Raw genomic sequence first — 20,337 nt, forward strand, 5'->3', positions numbered from 1 at the left:
ATCATACAGATTTGCTGCTGGTTCCAAAACTGGAAGCATCCACATGGGAGGATCCAGCCTTTCATGCCATATTGGTCATGATGACTTTTGAAAGACAATTTGCTTAACATTACTTGTAAAAGAACCAAGGATGCCACCTGAAACCAGAGCAATGTCCATTTCCTTATAGCTGCTTGTGTTTCAGTTATGAAACATGATTTGTTTTTCGGTACATGTTATCACTTGCTGTGTTTACATTATGTCAAAAATGATAAAGAAGCAGAATCAAAATTGTATTAATCCTGTGTAATTAATACTTTAAATGCATGTTATTGTTTGAATGGTTTGAGCAACATAATTCCTGAAGGAGTGCAAACAAGGGACACTGAGCATGAAGCTCTGAGCAGCACAAGCTGTGGGTTTGGGCCAGAGCCCGTTTATGTCCTTCCTGAGAAAAAGGGGTCGTGCTTTTTGACAACAAATACTTGTTTTGGACGACACCAGTTCATTGCACTGAGTGGGGATGTGCTGGTTTTGATTGAAGCTTTGCTTGGAAGGCTTCTCATCTTTCATATTGTCAAAAGCTGATTTAAGGCAACCTCTTCAGATGGTCAATAAGTCAATAGCCTAATTGGTAGGTGTAGAGCATAAGTTTCTTTCTTGCTCTTCCTCAACAGGACATCTGGAAGCTCTTACTCATTGTATAAGTAAATAGAGGGTAATTGGGCCAGAGAGACTGATGCCCTAATCTGCTGTGGTGACATTAGGACATGCCACTTGTACCCCATGGCCAGCTTCTGTCTCTTCAGCGACATTTATACTCCCAGATAGGCAATTAGACACCAGACCAACACAGACATGATTTCACAGTTCAACTTAATACGGACCAGACTTCCACTTGCTCCCCCTTGTTCCAATGTGCACTCAGAAATAACTCCAAAAGGCCTGCAGCTCCAGAGCTCCCAAGGAGAGAGATGTTCTGTCATCTGTGCTTGGCTGTCAGGTGCCTGGTCATTTCTGTCTAAGATACAGAAGGCTGCTGAAAACCACGTCTCAAAATGGTCAGATACAGGCAGAGCACCTTGATCTGAACCCAGAGCACTTGCAGCAAAGACTACTTCCATCTTATCCAGCTGTGGATAAGAGCCAGAAGAGGCTGGGCAGGAACAAAACTTAATCTACCTTCTATGAAGGAAAACTGGGTAATTTTTAACCCCCAAGCTGGTTCTGACTTTTACTAGGTAATCACCTCCAGCATAGCACTTTGCCAATGCACAGTTCAAGATGGAAAGCTACTGTGCAAAGCTTCTGAACTCTGCTGCAAGGTGTGCTGTGTGTGGCTGTGCTGCTGTCAAGCCCATCTTGATCAGCTTTGGCATCCTTTCATCTTCATTCCCCATCTGGGGTTGCTAATATATGGCAAAGAGGCCAAATGTGGTATTTGCTGCGTTAGTCCTGTGTGTACTGCTCGCTATAGGAACAGGCACATCTCCACCATTTGACATACATGGCCTTCAAATCCCATAGGTGTTTTTGATGTATTCCTCTCTGGGTAAGGTGTATGAATCTCCATTTGTCACACTCCTGTGCACTTTGACTCTTGAACCTGTGATTAGTTGAAGACTGTCAGTAAAACTTCTGTGAGCACAGTGCAAGTAGTAGGGCTTCCCTGTTACACAACTGCAGTGTTCAGCAACTCACCTTGGTGAATCTGATTCAGTGAGTTACCTTCCAGATTGCACAACCCATGGAAATGTATCTATTAAACGATATTTTCACCTCCGTCCTTTGGGGAGATGGTGGAATATGCTAACGAGCGTGGGTGGGTTCCCCATCCTGTGTGAAATGTCTTCCCTCCAAAAGCTCTGGACCGGGAAACCCAAGTTTGCGGTGTGACCGCGTTCAGGCAGGGCGGTGCCGTGGCGCCATCCCGCAGCCCGGAGGCGCGGGGCGGGCAGCCCGGGCCCAGGATCGCCGCCCCTTCTCGCTCCGCAGGGGCGCTCAGCGCCTCGGGGAGGAGCGGGCACTGGGACCGTATAAGGCCCGCCCGCCGTCCCGGCTCTGGCAGTCGCACCCGGCACGGCCCGCTCCCGGTCCCCGGGGACACGCGGCGGGGACCTGCGCGGAGCGCTCCGCAGCGCACCTGTCCCGGCGGGAACACCGCACCGCGCTGCGCCTGTGCCGGCGGCGGACACCGCACCGCACCTTTTTGCTTCTGTCCCGCTGGTGTCACCGCTCCGCACCTGCCCCAGTCCCCGCGGGGGACACCTCCCCGGGGGCCGTCCCCATCTGCTTCCTCCTGCTTAGGCCACCCCGTGCCAGCCCTGCGGGGGCAGCAGCAGCCCCTCTGATTTTGGGGAAGATCCTTGGTTCCAAGGGTGAGTTCTTCTAGTAGAATGGGCCGCTTCACTGTCTGGGACTATGTGGTTTTCGCGGCCATGCTGCTCATCTCAGCCATCATTGGTGTCTACTATGCCTTCGTGGGAGGGGGGCAGAAGACATCAAAGGACTTCCTCATGGCAGGCCGCAGCATGACTGCCCTCCCGGTTGCACTCTCCCTCACTGCCAGCTTCATGTCAGCCGTCACGGTGCTGGGCACCCCTGCTGAGATCTATCGCTATGGTGCCATCTTCTGCATCTTTGCCATCACCTACGGCCTGGTGGTGCTATGCAGTGCCGAGATCTTCCTGCCCGTCTTCTACAAGCTGGGCATTACCAGCACCTATGAGGTAAGGTGGAGTGGAAAGAATCTCTCCCCAGCTTTTAGGGAGCTGGGGGGCTTCTTGTGCCTGCTTTCTACATGTCTGCTCTCCATTTTTTCTTCCCCCAGATTCCCTGCACTCTGGGCTGTTCTACATCACCACACTCCTGAGAGCAGGCTGTAACCCTCTCTGTCCCCAAGCCTGCCCACACTGTCTCTGCAGACTGGTGATGTTCAACCCTGCTGCCTTAGCTCAGGAGCTGTGTGTCATACCAGATTGGTTTCCTCACACCAGATACTCAGTTCAGTAGGTGGATTAATCCTAATGCAGCTTGGATGGTGACATGTCATTAATAATCTGTAATTAATATAGCAAAACCAGAGCACAAAAGCATCTACTATAGGAACCAGAGTTCTCTTATCCTATCACACTCTCTTCAGATTGGTTTCTTAAGCTTAGGTGCAACCACAAAAGTCCCCCTTTGGCAGAGTACATATTTGTGCTGTTCCTAGAGATTTTGAAGAGACTCCTTGTCACCTGAGGCTGTTTACACTACTGAATGTCTTCTCCATCATGACTAGACAAGGAGGTCAGCAAGTGCTCTGTGTCTGTAAAAGTTTTCTTACTTTCACCAAAATAAGGCTGAGCTGGTCTTCAGCCCAGCGTGTACATTAAAGCTATAGCCATCAGCACGCAGACATCTGGGGTAGTGGGACAGTCACAGGTAGAGTCTGGCAGTTTTGGGGCGGGGAAGCATCTGGTCAGTGCTTTCTTCTGATTCAGAATGCCCGTACAACCTGTTTATCTTCCTGCATGGAGATGGTTCCTAGCTGCAGATTTGGGAGCAAACTGCTCTTTTTGCAGAGGATTTTGGGAAAGGAGCATTGGTGCAGGTGAAAGTCCTTGACTGCCTACTTTGGTCTTTAGCACTTTATTACACTAAAGAGAGGAATTGCAGCACTGGAGGTTGAAAACAAGATTTCTGTCAGTACATTTAGATAAGAATTCACCAACAGAAATCTCTGGTGTCTTCCAGTGTATTTTAAACTACTAATCTTTGGACTGTCATGATGATACTTAAATAGGGTTCTTTTAAGTAAAGGCTTATGATCATGACTGGAAACTCACTGATTATCTCAGCGTTGAATCAGAGTAATGCACCTATAAAAGATACATCTTCTATTTGTGGGCAGAGTTCAGATTTTTAACAACCTTTTGTGTCTGTCCAGGGGTTCAAGACTGCTTCCTTGTGTGGGCATGCTCACAGATCACATTTTAAATGCTCAGTTCGTGAGGGAGCACTTTGAGGTGCTTCAGTGTTTATTTGTGTTGATTGAACAGATTCATCAGGCGAATGAGATCTCTTTTGTACAACCACACACCAAGATGGTTGTTAGTACAGATGGTAGTAAGAAATCTGTTCTGCAGCATGACAAACTCACTTAGAGGTTGTGCTATTCCAGGCTTGGTAGAAAAATGACGGCTCCTGTTTCGCAAAAGGCTAAATGTTGACTTACCAGTAGAATATGGCAGGCTGCCTTGGGCAGTGCAGAAGGTGAGGTTAACATGGGAAGAAGCTGCTGACCACTGAAAATCTGCCCTCTCTCACAGCAGTTCAGATGGACACATATAATGGCAGAATTTCCATAAGACATAGGAATAGTCACAAAGTTTTCTTTCTCTCTCTGATTTCACAACATTAGTGGATTCTATTTTTTGGCTGACATGTCATTGTCAACTTTCAGGTTTCCCTGTGCAGAGTCAAGAGTTGGACTTGATGATTCTTGTGTATCTTTGTCCCTTTCAATGATTCTGTGATATGTCCTAGTCTTTTCTGTAAATTCCCTTATATAGTGACTAGCTTATGTCTACTTCACTTGCTTGTGTGTTATTACCCAGTGGTGTGGTCTGTAAAGAAATATCAAACCAAGTTGAAAGAGATATCAAACAAGGGGACTCTAGGAGTTTTGGCCATTCATGAAAATGTAAAAACAACACTCTGTATTACTCATGATTTCATTCTAGTTGTATCAATAGTGCCAAATTTCAGTATTTGTTTGTTCTTCTTTTTTGCAGTATTTAGAACTTCGATTTAATAAGTATCTACGCCTTTGTGGAACGATCCTTTTCATAATACAAACGGCAAGTAAACTTCAAAGCTGTTCTATGGTCCTTGGGGCCACCGGAATTATTTGGTTGAGTGTAACTGGCTGTTTTCTCTGAGCAGCTGGTGAGGTTACCACAGTGCTTGGGTGGCTGGGAGCAGGAGAAACAAAGCTCCTTCTGCTCCACAGCAATGAGGTGGGGAGAGGATGCTGGGCTACCTGCCTCTTGAGTCTCCATGGGCACTGCTGAATACCCACAGCAGTCACTTGAATCAGCACCACGCCAAGAGACGAGCGACCCTTCACTACAGGATAGCAGTGTGAAGAGCAGTCATTCGCTTGCCTACTGGAGAAACCCACAATGAGTTAAAAATGTCTATGTGCCCCAATTATCTACAAGCATCAGTTTTCATCCTCTGGTGTGCAGATTCTCGAAGTCTGACTAATTCTCAAGGGTCAGCGAAAGGTGACAAAACAGGCTGTCAGGAGCTGTCATTTACTTACTGCACAAGGGTTTGCACCACCACCACCACCCCTGGAGAAACCTTAGGTGTCTGCAAACTGATAAGTAGAAAATTACTGCCCTGGGGAATGTTAAACTAAAGCAATCTCTGAAATTATTGTTGGTACAGTTTGCTATATCTGGCCCTTTCAAGGAGGCAGTACGGGACCACAGCTTTTAAATGTAAGTGAGCATGTGTCAGATGCACCAGAACAAAAATGTGTTCTTTTCACAATTTTGAAGTGGACTTTTGGGGTAATTCAAAGTAAAGATGACTATGCAGTCAGAAAGTTTTTTAAGTTACATGCTTCTTTTTGTCCATTTTTGTATTTTTTAAGGCACACCAGAAGTTACAGGGCAATCACACTTGCACCAGTAAGATGGTTCCCAATGCAGTGCTCATTACTTATTTGAGCAGTGCTGCTTAGCTGGCTTTTACAGACACACAAGCTCATGGTAAAAGTAGAGTGCTAGCATGTGTGAAACCTGACACTGTTTCACCAGCAAATATGAAGACATCACAGTTGCGTAAGTTAGAAAAGCTAAGCACAGTCTTTGCTTGCAAAGATGAGAAAAATAATTCTATGCAACTTAAATACATGCTCAAGGAAATTAACCAAAGATCTATATGTGTCTTTCTCTGCCAAGCACTTACAATTTAACTTGAATAAATTAAATAATAGTGAGAAAAGAAAACCTCCCAAGATCTTAATGGTGCAATTTTAACTCTTCTGTTAATATTGGCATATACTTTAAAGAAGAAAAGGATATATAATAATACAACCAAAAGAAACCTACTGAAGAAGCAGAAAGATTGTAGCAGTCCTATTTAAATTTACACAAAAATGCAGTCAGAGTCGTGACAAATTTTAATTTCTGATGTTTCAAAGCTTCTGGCACTTACGCTGTGTATGAGAAAGCCACAAGTTCTCAAGCTGAATCCCTTGAATTAACAGGCTTGAAGAGATACGAGTTTGACTGATGGACTATTAGAAGGAAAAAGAATTGGCTTGATGATTACATCCAAAGCATTGCAGTCAACAGCTAAATATTCTGATGGGAACCAGTAATGAGTTCCAGTATGTGCTGGAACCAATACTGTTTAATACCTTCATTAATGACATAGATAGTGAGAATGAGTTCACTCTCAGCAAGTTTGTGGATGACACCATGCTCAGTGGTGCAGCTGATTCGCTAAAGAGAAGAGATGACATCCAGAGGGACTTTGACAGGCTTGAGGAATGGCCCCATAAAGTTCAATAAACCCGTGTGCAAGGTCCTGCACATGGATTGGGGCAATTACAAATATCAGTACAGATTGAGGGATGAGCTGATTGGGAGCAGCCTTGCAGAGGAGAACTTGGAGATACCGGTGGATGAAAAATTTGACATGAGCCAGGAAGTCTGGTCACAGCCCAGAAAGCCAATTTTATCCTTCACCAAAAGAAGTGTTGCCAGCAGGTTAAAGGAGGTGATTCTCTCTGTCTGCTCTACTCTTGTGAGACCCCACCTGAAATACTGCATCTACCTGTGGGGTCCCCAGCACAAGAAAGACATGGACCTCTTGGAGAGGGTCCAGAGGATGACCACAAAAATGGTCTGGGGTGTGGAACACCTCTCCTGTGAAGAAAGGCTGAGAAAGTTGGGATTAATTGTTCAACCTGGAGAAGAGAAGGCTGTGGAGAGACCTTATTGCAGCCTTTCAAAGGGGGCTTATGAGAAAGGTGGAGAGAGACTTTTTACCTGTAGTGACTGGACAAGGGATAATAGTTCTAAACTGAAAGAGGGTAGATTTAGAGAGGTTATAAAGAAGTTTTTTGCAACAAGGGTAGCGGGATACTGGACCAGGTAGCCTGGAGAAGAAGTGCAATGGCCCCTCTCTGGAAGTGTTCAAAATCAGGCTGGATGGGGCTCTGAGCAATTTGATCTAGTGGAAAGTGTGCCTGTCCATGGCAGCGGTGCTGGCCTAGATGGTCTTTAAAGGACCATTCCCACACAAACCATTCTATGATTCTGTGTTTCAGCAGCACACGCTGACAGTCACTGTATGGACAGCAAGTCAAACATTGTCTGGGCTAGACAGGTGTCAGGAGCTGGCTGGGAAGTGATGCAGGTAGTTCTGAGGAGATACTTGACAGGGACTAGTCAGGACTGGCAGCTTTTCTTGTCATACAAGCTATATATGAAAATCTAGAGAGGACTCATGGCACTGAGAGAAATAAGCATGCACACACAGTGGCAGGGAGTAGCACACAGGTAGGAATAACTATTTCCCCAATGTCTCCCCTATCCTTTCTGGCATGTGCCTGTAGCAGGTGTGCAGCAGGGGCTCAGGGCAATTAGGTTAGGCTGGGTGAAGCAGCTTCTCCATACTAATTTCCTCATAAAGCTAGAGAACTGCTCACTCCCGTTACCTCTTGGCTCTGTTCCCAGCATAGCCACTGGCCATGTGGTAGAGCTCCACCTCGGGGACTGCATTTGATCTGCTCAAAAGCCATGGCAAGTAATTCAGTGGTTAGCAATCCTGCTCTGGTTTGCCACCTGTGCCTAGGGTGGACACATGCAGGAAGGGCAGAAGCTGGTGAATCCTGGATGACATCTGATTCTGCTGTTTTTCCATGCCCAAATCCCATCCCTGTAAATCAGAAAGTCAGAATTCTGAGTCCAGCCATGGAAAACTGATGCATGTCAGCTCACGACCTATCAGTGATCTAGATGCTTTGAATCAAGACCACTGACCTTCACAGAAGTCATCAGCACGTTGCAGGCTGTATTCTCCTGACTCTTGTCACAGCTGAACTTGTGGCAGTATTACCAGTGATAAAAAAGCAAACAGGATTTAAAACCATATACAAAGAGATTGTAGAGGTTATCAGTGTATGAATCCCATTGTGCCCACAAAAGTAGATGGAGTTAGCTCCTTGGTTTTTCTGTATTTTTACTGTGGTTGAGAATATAATCACATGTGGCTTCATTTTACATGATGAAGGTTATATAATTCCTTGTAACGCTATCTGTAATGACCAACTAATGTAATATTTTGTGCTCTTAGTCACATGAATTATAGCTATATACTGAGAGGCATATTGATCTCAAAACTGAGGAAATGATAGTAATAGATTCTTTGACAAACCATGTGTAAACCTCATTGACGTCCTTTTGCTCTTGTTTCCTTTGCAGTTTTAAAGGAATAAAATAAGTTAATTATAAAAGTCAGGAGAAGATGAAGATGGATTTTGTATTTAGGAGTCCTTGGTATTCGTTTTAAGAACACTAGGCTGTGAGGCTGCAGAGCTTATTAGCCTCAGACGTTTGTCTTCTAACATTTGCCAACAGTTGTGAACTAGGAAACATAGACTACATAGATACTTGAAAAGAAATCATGTCAGAAAGCTATCACCTTTCCAGGAATTTACATTTCTTTTGATCTTTCCTTTTTTTCTCCCATTCTAGACTTTATACACTGGCATTGTCATTTATGCTCCAGCTTTAGCACTAAATCAAGGTAAGATGAGTACACTGCAATTATATCCTCTACTGATATAATTTCTGCTGCATATAGTACTGGTTTGGTGGGGGTTTTTTGGTAGTGCAACACCTAAAAATATAGCTTAAGGGTTGACTGTGAAGTCTTTTAATGGGAACTCTGTAATCCTAGTCCCTTAATCCTACCTGTAAGGAATTACAGAAGAGATTTATGGAAATACTGGCTCTCATTTACTCTACCTCTGATGCAATACCTGTAAATAATGGCTTATTCAGAGAAGTTGAGAAGACTTAAGTAAATTTTGAAGGCAATGCAGGCACTAAAGACAAATTTAATTCCCCTGGTTAAGTGCTGTTCATCAAGATGAGAGCAAGGCAGAAGTTCTGTAAATATGATTTTGGGCTGCCTGGAATGGTTTGATGTGGTCTGTCCTTTTTCCAGGAAAACCAAATCAACAGCAAAGAGATTGTTAAGATGTTTATTGTGATATTTACAAAGTGAAATATTTCCATTTTCTACTTCACAATGACTCTTTGATTTGAAAATGAGCCACATTGATTTCTAAAAGGGCAAAAGCTTTTATATGGAGCCAAATTCAACTTTTAATCTGACACCATTAATTTGTTCATTTGGCAAGAAAAGGGAATAACAAAATGCAAATAAAAAATGAATCATTTTGGCTAGAATAAAGTCACAGTTTTTTTCCTCATAGAATGTTTTTTTTTGCCCTGTTCATTGAACAAAAAGGAAGAAAAAACCCAACACTCTCTGTACTGGTTTCTCCCAGTGTGTAAGTCCCACAGGTTTTGTGGCTTTGATATTTATATTTGCCTTGCAGATACATACTAAACCAAGCTATGACTTAGCTGGCTCCTAATTAGAATAACTTACGTTTTTTACTAGTTTTGTTTCAGTGTTTCTCATTAGCCTGAGCTGTCTGTCGGGGAGCCCCCTCATGCCCTGCCTGGCAGCAGGTGAGCATGCCTTGCTGGGGCAGTGACAGCGTGTCTGGCAGAAACATATGATCCTTGAGAGAAGGAAGAATAAAAGAAAGGCTTTTACTCTGATGCATTTCTTCCAGACAATGCTTGAACAACCTTTTCTCTGTGCAGAACCCCCATTCTGTTTACTTGCTTATATCCCTGCCCAAGGGCTGGGTAGCAACTACACAGGTGTTTCAAGGAAGGACATGCATTTAATAACCATCCTGAGCTGGGACATATGGGATGTGTTGTTTGGCAGCACTCACATTAAAGGCAAATAGCTTCCTAGATCCTGAAATAAATCTCAACTTTTTAGCAGTGTCCAAATCTGTAACTAAACTGTTTCAGTTTTAGAACTGGTTAGGATGAATCCCTTGGTTTAGACACACTAAACTTTTCATTGCTGTTTGTACCTCCTACTTTTGCATTTAACTTATTTCTAGCTTTTTTCAATAATTGACCTTCAATGTTTTGTCCCCAATGCCTCATTCACACTGATGCCATTTCCCTCTCTTTCAGTCACTGGCTTTGACTTGTGGGGTGCAGTGGTGGCAACTGGCGTGGTCTGCACATTCTACTGCACACTGGTATGTGGGCCCCTACCTGAGAAAAATCTGTTCCTTTCACCACTCACATCAAATATGGAATTTATTAAAAGTAGCCTAATAATCAGGTTACTCCATGGAATTACATTTTACAGGTGTAGCTAGAGGACCATATGCATAGGCAGCCACTATGCAACTCAAATCTTTTCTGTTATGTTACATTCAAACTTCTGTTGTTGCTAAAAGAATAGCAAAATGGTAGATTTCCCTTTCTAAAAATCCTCCTGTGATTTTTCTTCTGATCTAGTAGGGTTTTGCTGTGCAATTTTTCAAACACCTTCTCAATGCAATTGTAACAGTCTTGTGTGTTATTGAATAGAGCCACTGAAAATAGCGTGCCACATGAACAGATTGGTCTTTAATTTAGTGTTAATTGAGCAAGTGTCTAGAAACGATGAAAAGGAACCTCAGTGACAAATTTATTTGTCTGTGTTGGACTAAATCATGTTTATTTTTATTCAGATAAACGGTATACCTTCTGGAGTTAGTGGTACTGTATATAAGTAAGATGAGCACTGTCTGAAAATTTATCTTTTGAAACAAATTTCTGAATAAGGTTATGTGGCACAGGAAATACTGGATTAAACTATGTGTATAGCCAAAGTAAATTCCAGAGCACTTCAAAAAAGGGCCAGGATGTCCTGAGTAGGTTCCAGAGTGTAATTCTTAAAGACACGAGTACAGAATTAGTTCTATTAAAGAAGAAGATGAAATTCATCTGTTATGCATAATTCAGATGGTAATGTTTCTGTTAGTTGAGAGTGCAAAGCAAGAGTGCTGTTGCCTTGTTGTACCTGATACATGCTTTTGCTCTTGCAGGGTGGTCTGAAGGCAGTGGTGTGGACAGACGTTTTCCAGGTTGGAATCATGGTTGCTGGATTTTCATCTGTGATTATACGAGCTGTGGTGGTTCAGGAGGGAATTGGACGCATTGTAAATGATTCCTACCATGGAGGAAGATTAAACTTCTGGGAGTGAGTTTGTACTTGCAGAGGATGTGCCTCTCTCTTCCTACAAATAGAGCTCATGTGACTGACTGTGAAATTAAACTGCTACTGAAGGAGGAGGAAGGCAGAAGTTGTGACCCAGTTTATGTATATTTTTAAACAAGCTTACCTAGTTTTAGGGATATTTTTTAGGTTTTACACCATGCAAAATCCTGGAAAGAGAAAAACGTTTTTACTTTGTCAAGTAGGTGTTTTAAGGATACATTTGGGATTCCACTGAAAGAGAACAATGAATAGGAGAGGACAGTTGTATTTATAATTACAATTTGCAAACAGCTGATTTGGCATTTCAGCGACTGGACCAAAACAAATGGGAAAATAATAGTTTTTGCCTAATCTGAAAAAGAGAAATGTTCTTCTTTTCCTCGAAAGAAAAAATAAAAGTAGTTTTAACAGTAATTTAGCCTCCCTTTTTGTAAGTAGTCATAGCCTAAAAGTATCACTTTACAAATGCAAGAATATTCAGTCTGACTATGTTGAATCAAGGACCATTTTAAGTAAAAAAGTTATTGTACCTTTGATGAATATAAGATTCTTCTGAGAACCTTCACCCAGTGGTATTAGTGAAAGTTTAGTATGACAAGTATTGTGATTTGTCCTTTGTCTGTCAAGTCACAATATTAATCAGGTTGTTCTGTAAAATTCTTCACCAAATTCTTCAGTAAGTAATTTATCTGTGGGTATTTTTTTCTTCTTGTGAACTGTAATTTATTTCAATCTGTTTGGCTCATTTGCAGTGATTGTACTGCATTGATTCTTCTCCCAATCACAGAGTTCATGGATGGAAAAAGAAAAGGAATAAAGGCATGTAATATGTGAAATAAAACTACAATATTCACCAAGATGAATATAATTTAAATTAGTGGCTTAAAAATAATAATTGTTTATGGCCACCTAAAATCTGCTATTTACTTAGAGCTAAACCAGCAGAATGTTTTATAGAGGCTCTGTCCACAAAGGCTGGGATTGTAAACACACCTTTATACTGGTGTTAGACTGATGTCCCTCTAGATAAGCAGCCATATTACACTTTTTACTGCAGCATCATTTCATCACAACCATCACAGGCATCATACAACTTTACATAAGACTGTAGTCTATAGGCAAATAAATCTCTCCAACTTCACCTTTGGACAGTGCAGAGTGTTTCATTGGCTCAGGATATCAGCTCTTGAGTTTTAAAATTTGCTTTCTGTGACTTCACGTAAAGTTAGAGTAACTTAATGTCCAAAATCTGGCCAAATTAAGAAGGTCTGTATGAGAACAAGCACGGAGAAATCATTTCTTCTAAGCATAAAGGTTAAAAGGTTAAAAAGACTTTCATATTCTGAATTTGTTTTCTCTTTTTCCTCTCATTGTAGCTTTAATCCCAATCCTTTGCAAAGGCACACCTTCTGGACGATTGTTATAGGTGGGACTTTCACATGGACTAGCATATACGGGGTTAACCAGTCTCAAGTCCAGAGATACATTGCTTGCAAAAACAGATTCCACGCAAAATTGTAAGTCTGTCTGAAGTAACTGTCTGAATTTAGCAGTGGCTGTTCCTTGTAAGAGATATTTTTTTAGAAGAAATGTAGGGGTATTTTGTCTATATAAATTGCATTTATAAAGGGTAACAACTTTTGCCTTCTTTTTTGTGGACCAGGTAGAAGAAATTTGTACCTGTATAAGTACTGGTATATGAATTACATGTGATTGCTGTACCGCTGAACTTTGTGCCTGAATGTTTCACTGTGCCAGTATTCTCACACAGAAATAGCTGCAATAAGTTTATGTGCAACCTAAAGACCAAATATTATAGTACTTGTGCTGAAGTCTTATCAAGACAGTATCTTGAATTGCTGCTCTACTAAACCTAAATCATTGCGTGGGGATTTTGCATAAGGAAAGACTAAAAAAATTTTCCCTAACAATGAATATCGGTGTGAGAAAATCCAGAAATGCCTTATTCAGTGATAAAATTGCTGAGGAATCGTGTATTTTGTGTTCATAATAATCATGACATATTTTTTTGAGGAATTAACTGTGGAATCTGGCAGAGGGTTCTGTTTTCCTTGAATGCCAGCATTTCTGATGAGCCTTTACTCTAGAATGGAGTATATTTACTAGCTCTATTATCTTACCTTTATCTTTAGTATCATTCCGTTAGTTAACAGCTCAAGATTTAAGAATTACTAGTGATCTCACAAAGTTCATTTATAGAAGAAATATACGAGCACACATCATAACCATAGTCCTTATACATTCTATCATTCTATGGTACAGTGACACACAGAGAAGAAGCATTATGAAGGCTTTCACTTCATAAAGTTAGCAAAATACCCACAAAATTACACACCATTTACAACTGAAATATTTTGGTTATATCAGTAAAGGAAATCTGCTTTTCAGCCATTTGTGCTGCAGACAGGAATGAACTGATGCTCATTATTAGGCACATCTCCAGCCTTCCTTGCCACATCTCCAACGCACTGCATCGCTTCTCTGCAGTCTCTGGCACGTGGCTGGGTTCTAGGTTCTCAGCACTGCAGAGGCAGGAGGCACATCCCACATGTGTAACTCTCCCTGGAATAATTGCGTATAGGAGAACAGACACGTACATTGTGCCAGATTTGTGTGCCAGTCAGGCTGTTCTTCCCAGCACCTGCTCCACTTAGGGCTGTGCCCCTCTCTTGCACCCTTCCTACCCTCTTTCCAAGCAGAGACACCTCCAGAGAGTCCCAGAAGCAGAGTGTGACCAAAAGGAATCTGACACCATGGCAGCCTCAGGGTAGATTTTCTGAGCTGTTGCAGCAGCTTTGGCCAGGGCTGGAAGCTATCTGGTTTTGTAGAAGGTGGGATGGAATTTATAGCTCTCATATTAGTTATTGTGGAGCCTTAATCAGTAGAGCCCTGTCCTGTTGTCATGGGTGGTTGGACTCCACTGCATCCTGCTTGTGCCTCACTTGTGCAAGATATTTCCTTTGCATGGAGAAATGATTTTGCATAATAGTTGCAGCTTGTCACAACTATAAACACTGCTATTCTGTGATGACTATCTAGTTTATTTGCAAATGTAATTAAACACATCTGGCAGGTCATGTCGTTGGCCTGTACCTCTTATTGCCATTTAATCTGTACACAGAAATGCAAAATGTCATCAGATCAAAGTAATAGGGCTTTGTACCCCCATGCCATTTACTGTAAGCCTTTTTAAGACAGCACAGTAACATATCAGAGCTCAGAAAATTATTCCTTCACAGATCCCAACTTGCAGGTTTTGGGAAGGCCTTTAACAGTGGCACAAGAACAGGAATTTTCTCAGGCTTTGGGAAAGTATTTCACCCCATTCAAGAAACACCAGTAGGTAGGAGCACATTCTGTCATCTTCAAATAATCACTAGGCAAATTGAACATAATGCTTATATCTGAATGACAAGAGGCACTCAGAGCAGGAGAGCTACACTGTCAGAAAAATATGGGATACCAACATGTTTTTCTCTACTTCCCTTTCAAGGTCATCAGCTGGCATATTTCCGTGCTAAGGTCTTAGAGCCAGACTGAAACAAACAGCTGAAAACAAGCCTTCTGCAGTCACAATGCCTACTTCACCCAAACTCCACCCCATGTTACTCATGCAGAATTAGTGGAAACACCTTCCTCTGACAGTGCTACAATTTTTGTTCTCCAGTGCTTAGTCACAGGGTGTACCATGAGCTGGGATGTAAATCAGAACAAAAAAACCCAGCTCTCTGTCAAGCACTGATGCAGTTCAGAAACAAGAATTGCTTAAAAATAAGACAAACAATTTATTTTGCTTCCATGTGTTTCTCTCGACTTTCTAATCTTTACTACAGGCTCTAGGCTAATTATTCTATTACATCTGTTCAAAAAGTTGGATTGATTTTACTCATTGGTTAAATTTTGTGCTAAATCAGTTTCTGGGTGTTTTATATCAGCATAGATTATGCCAGTGCAGGAACAGCTTCAGCTAAATGGATGCAAGACATCCAATCAATATATAAGCATCTATGAGAAGAGGACTGCTTCGTTTTTACTAAATTAGTTTAGAGAGAAATTTAAAGTTCTCTTGGTTCTATGTTTAGACCACCCCTAATTGCAAATACAAGGCAAAAATGCAGAGTTTCCCCTACTATGTGTAAATCAGCTTTTATTTATATAGGTCTTTTTTTAAGAGTTTGCATTGTGCTTGCCAATAACTTTTCTATTGTATAAAACTGATAGTTCAATGAGTTAATCCACATTATGCCTTTCTGAAAATGTCCATTTCAATGTCTAACAAGGCCTATAAAGTTAGGTTTACTTCTTCATTAATCCTGCTGGTCTGCTACAGAAATACAAAGGCTGTTGCCCCTTAGCTTCCTGGGAACCAAAAGCACTAGAAGGCCTCCTGAAGCATTGCAAGCATGGATATATTTGCACAGAAACCAAAGGTCCTCTCAGAGGAAGTCTTACCAATTGTTACAGGTCCAGGGTATGTGATCTGTCAGGAAGTTATATCACTATCAGTGATACACAGATAACCAGGAGGCAACTGCTGGAAAGGAACGCTGTTTTTCAAGGTCTAGCTCCCAGTGGGTATGTTTGCTTGAACTGACCACTGTAGGTGAGAAGAACTTTGTGACCCTGGAGATACCAAGAATTTTGTGACATCACATCAAGAGCTTAGAAACGTTTGAGAAAATCGGAGACTTAGATCTCTTAGCAAAAGCCCTCACTGAGCAAGGAGAACAATGTGTTTTTTACTGCCAGTAGAAGCTGCCTGTTGTGTGGCAAAGGCAGCATTAATGCCTGACGAAAACACATTTCTGGTCTCACCATTAGCTGAAGCTGAAGCTCACATCAGGACGTGGGGAGGTGATGGACTTTCTGGTACTAAAGGGGAAGCCTTGACCTTGTTGATAAATCCCTGCTCTCTGGAAGTGGCAGCCAGAGGCAGCTCCAGACCAGGTCCCAGGTCCCAGTTTCTCATTGCTGATTCCCACAGAGATTGTCTCAGGAGGAAATGGGAGATTTGTAGCTTTACAAGGACAACTCCAGCATTGTGTAAGCATGATACTACAGCTCCAGAGGCAAAGGAATGCTGGTGCTATCAGGTACTCCACACTTGGATCTGGGGCACCCTGCCTTACAAATCTGCTTTGGGTTTGTCAAGGGGTGTGGCATGGGGGAAAGAGCATCCTCTGACCTGCTGCCTGCAATATACAACTTGTACACATAATGAAGTGTGGGGATCGCTCCCACCATCTCCATTGTCAGGGGACAAGTGCTCAGACTGTGACACCAAAAGCAGAAGTGACATTTGTACATTTAGAAATGTGGTCTCTCTCCAGGTGAAATGCTGGGAGTCATACGGTGACTCCCTTGCCGTCAGGCAATCACTGACTAGGGAGTCTCCTCAGTGCAGGCACGGTCACTTTCTTGCTTGGCCCTGGCAGGGTCCTTCTGTGGGATGTTGAGCTGTAACATGGTGTTTCCATGTGTGTTGGTGCAGGTCCCTCTACATCAACCTGGTGGGACTCTGGGCGATCCTGGTCTGTGCCACGCTGTGTGGGCTGGCCCTCTACTCCATCTACAAAGACTGTGACCCATGGACGGCCAATCAGGTGTCAGCACTCGACCAGGTAGGGCCCCACATTCCGGGGGAAGGTGGTGAGAAGGTATCCTTCCTCTGCAGCCATAATAACCAGACAAACGCTGTTCAAGAGTCAGGGGGTTGGAAGTAGTGACATGCTGGAGTCCTGTGTCAGGCTGAGACCACAGTGTGAGGGAATAACCTGGAGAAAGCAGCAGACCCATCCTTGGCACTGGTTAATCTCTGCATTTCCCAGCCATCCTGGAGCTGCAAGTCTCTCAGCACTTGGTAAGGTGAGCAGCAAGGAGAGCTGCAAAGTGGAGAGCGCTCAGTCCACCCACCCCTGCAAATGTGTGGGTTTTTCACCCAAAATTGGTTCAGGAGGGCCAGCATTGTACGAAACTGCTTTGAAGAGAAGTGAGGGGAAGAGAGCAGCAGTGCCCTTGTGAGTGACTGCGGGGTCTGGTGAGCTGCTTTGTGCCATCTAAATTCCTCTGGGCTGATGAAGGCAAAATCCTTTTCAGATTAAGAACATACTTGTTCCCAAAGCGCACACCTGGAGGAAGGCTCTCAGCAGGCAGTTCTTTGCTAGTGATGGTGAATCCTTCCCTCCTTTGGAGGAGAGATGGGCAATCAAACTGTGCTGCAGAGAAACCACCTCACCACGATGGTGACCTCTCCCTAAATAGACCTTGAGCAGCATGTTTACCTGAGGAGCAAGAGTTCTGGCAGCCCATAGACTGGCCAGAGTCAGGGCCCAAGGCAATCAAATGAGTTTTATTTGTATGTTTAAGCCTAAGATAATCACAGGCTCTGAATAGTGCTCCAATGGACAGTAGCTGGAAAGCCAGGAGAAGAACACAGACAATGGAGGATCTGAGGCAGGACCACTTGGTCTTTAAGGGTAGAATAAAATAAGAGCCAAGGTGGAAACCGGAAGGAAATGAAGTTGCTCCTGTCAGTCAAATTCCTTTGGTAGAAGCTGAAAGCAAGATACTAAAAATATCAACTTGTCTGTGGAAAAAAAAATGGTTCATAGGAAGAAAATCTTAAAATTCCTCTCTCTTTTCAGCACTCAGCTCTTGCAAATGTCAAAAAATAGCACACAGTTTCCAATAAGGAAATTGATCTCAGGTACCAATATCTGAGGTTATTGGACTGTATATAAACCCCTTTTTGTGGAGTCAACAGCAGAAAAAGCATCTGTGGCACCCAACCCCCCCAAGAGAATGATGTACAGTACAGACTACCTGGTGCCCAGCCCTAGCTTCCTATACCATTGTCACTGGACAGCAAGGTCCTGATGGCATGGCACCCCAGCTATGGGTCTCAACAGACTCTCTGTATCTCTAGTGGGCATTTAAGGATTGGTTTTCTCTGTAGAAAACCAATAAATAGAGCAAGATAGGACATTAAAAATTAGATCAGCTGGACAGAATGCCAGTGAGAAGGCTGTAAAAAACCAATACAGTGATAAGATGAAAAATTAGGGCAAGATGGTAATATTTCTTAATCTGAATTTTTCAGCTAATGCCATACCTAGTGCTGGATATCCTGCATGATTTTCCAGGAATGCCAGGGCTTTTTGTGGCTAGTGCCTACAGTGGGACATTAAGGTAATTTAATAATCTAAAATAATAAACTACTATCTTTTTTTTACCTTTTTTTTGTTGGAGCTAAAGTTGCATTTATACTAAAACTTGTGTACTTGTTTCTTTGTCTAGCTAATTTCTATTCTTTAAAAAAAGCACTATAACCTCTATGATGATGCAGCTTAAAAATCCATAGTTTCCCAGATATGGGTCCTAGGACTCAAAGCTGTTTGGAGTTCCCTACTAAAAGCATGAAGAAACAGCTAGCCACATGTGATGTAAAAAACACTAACAGATCCTTCTCTGTGCTTTTAGAGCCCCTCTGCTATAGGAATTTTTGAGTATTATAAATGGGTGGTTACACCAAATAGCTACAGTTGGAGAAATTTCCTATTGCTCATCTTTAATTTTCCAGTTTCAAAGCTGCATAATTTCAAAGCCATTCCTCACCCCTGATCTTTAGAGACTTCTTTACAAGAGTTCCTGGGCCTCCAGTTGTCTTGAATGAATCTGATGAAACAACAATCACTATATATCACTATATATTTTTACTATAGGAGACAGATTGATACCCTTCTGTCCCATACTGGGGAGTTTTTTGTTCAGCTTTCCCAAGGAGTATCTTTAAGGAACATTATCTCTCTCAAGGAAGGCTCTGAACAATAGTAAGCAGATAGAAATTAAGAAACTTATGAATGTGACACCAGAATAAGGTTTTTTTTTTGTTCTGAATACTCGTAGCTACATAAATAAAGGGAAAAGCCAAAATACTTGTTTTCACATGCTGAAGAAAAGCTGGTGGCTTGCAAGAGCAAGGTACACATAGACAAAGGATCACCTGGTTTGTGCCTTAGGAGTGCTGGTTTCTCTGACCCCACAGGGAGCCTGCAGTAGTTCAGTTTGGACTAGATGCCTAATTTTTAGGTGACCATAATTAGATTATCTGAATCCTCCTCTGAGAGTGCATTAAAAGTAATTAGTGATGTGGGAATTTTACCTACCCAGATATATACTGTAGGTCATTTGTGAAGGTATCATTTATACCAGTAGTGTTTACAACCTAGCCACATGTAATAGATATGTCTATTCAGTTCTCAGGCCCAGCCCAACTTTTCATCAGTATATGCCTTGTCTTCACCAAGAATAATTATTTTAAACAATTTTTCTAAGCTGTTAAGTGCATCACCTGGAATAATAAGTTATTTCAACCAATGCAGCTGTTGCATTAGTTTTCTGACACTGTTCTAGACAGTGGCAGTTTCTCTGTGCCAGTAACCTGTTATCTACTATTTCAGCTTCTAAGATATAAAATATTGTATAAATCTTGCCTTCTGTAGTACGGTGTCCTCCAGCATCAATGCTCTGGCTGCTGTGACTGTTGAAGACCTCATTAAGCCCTACTTCAAATCGCTCTCTGAAAAGAAGCTGTCATGGATTTCCATGGGGATGAGTATGTCTGGAAAACATTTTTTCTGCTTTTATTATGAAGCGAGGGCTTGATTCAGATCTTGCTTATGACAGTGTATGTCAGGAGTAAGTCATTCACACCAGTGGGACTATGTTGGTACAACATTTTGGGGACATAAGATGAGCTGAGTAGGTTTTACACAGATGGGGGACAAATGAGTTTAAGGAAAAAAGGAAACTATCCTGTTTGATCTTTAATAAGGAAAGATGCACTGCTTCTGTGTTAAGTGTTGATTCGCAATTCTACAAAGCCAAATATCTCTGACTTAAACACCTTCTATTTTTCTTTCGTCTGTCAAAAATGAGAAGCAAAGGAAGCTGTTCTGTAAC

At 42.3% G+C, this 20,337-nt stretch overlaps 1 protein-coding gene across 1 annotated transcript in view; it reads left to right on the forward strand.

The window, feature by feature from the left end:
- Nucleotides 1-2,067: 2,067 nt before the first annotated feature.
- SLC5A8 (solute carrier family 5 member 8) overlaps nt 2,068-20,337 on the forward strand; it is a 28,919-nt gene continuing 10,649 nt past the window's right edge. The window contains exons 1-9 of the mRNA XM_048301058.1: nt 2,068-2,708; nt 4,758-4,823; nt 8,742-8,793; nt 10,278-10,345; nt 11,183-11,337; nt 12,732-12,872; nt 16,868-16,997; nt 18,476-18,564; nt 19,878-19,990. Coding sequence (XP_048157015.1) covers nt 2,376-2,708; nt 4,758-4,823; nt 8,742-8,793; nt 10,278-10,345; nt 11,183-11,337; nt 12,732-12,872; nt 16,868-16,997; nt 18,476-18,564; nt 19,878-19,990 — 1,147 coding nt within the window. The 5' untranslated portion in view covers nt 2,068-2,375. The remainder of the gene's footprint in view (nt 2,709-4,757; nt 4,824-8,741; nt 8,794-10,277; nt 10,346-11,182; nt 11,338-12,731; nt 12,873-16,867; nt 16,998-18,475; nt 18,565-19,877; nt 19,991-20,337) is intronic.

This window comes from Corvus hawaiiensis, chromosome 4 (assembly GCF_020740725.1).
Source record: "Corvus hawaiiensis isolate bCorHaw1 chromosome 4, bCorHaw1.pri.cur, whole genome shotgun sequence".
NCBI classification, from domain to species: Eukaryota; Metazoa; Chordata; class Aves; order Passeriformes; family Corvidae; genus Corvus; species Corvus hawaiiensis.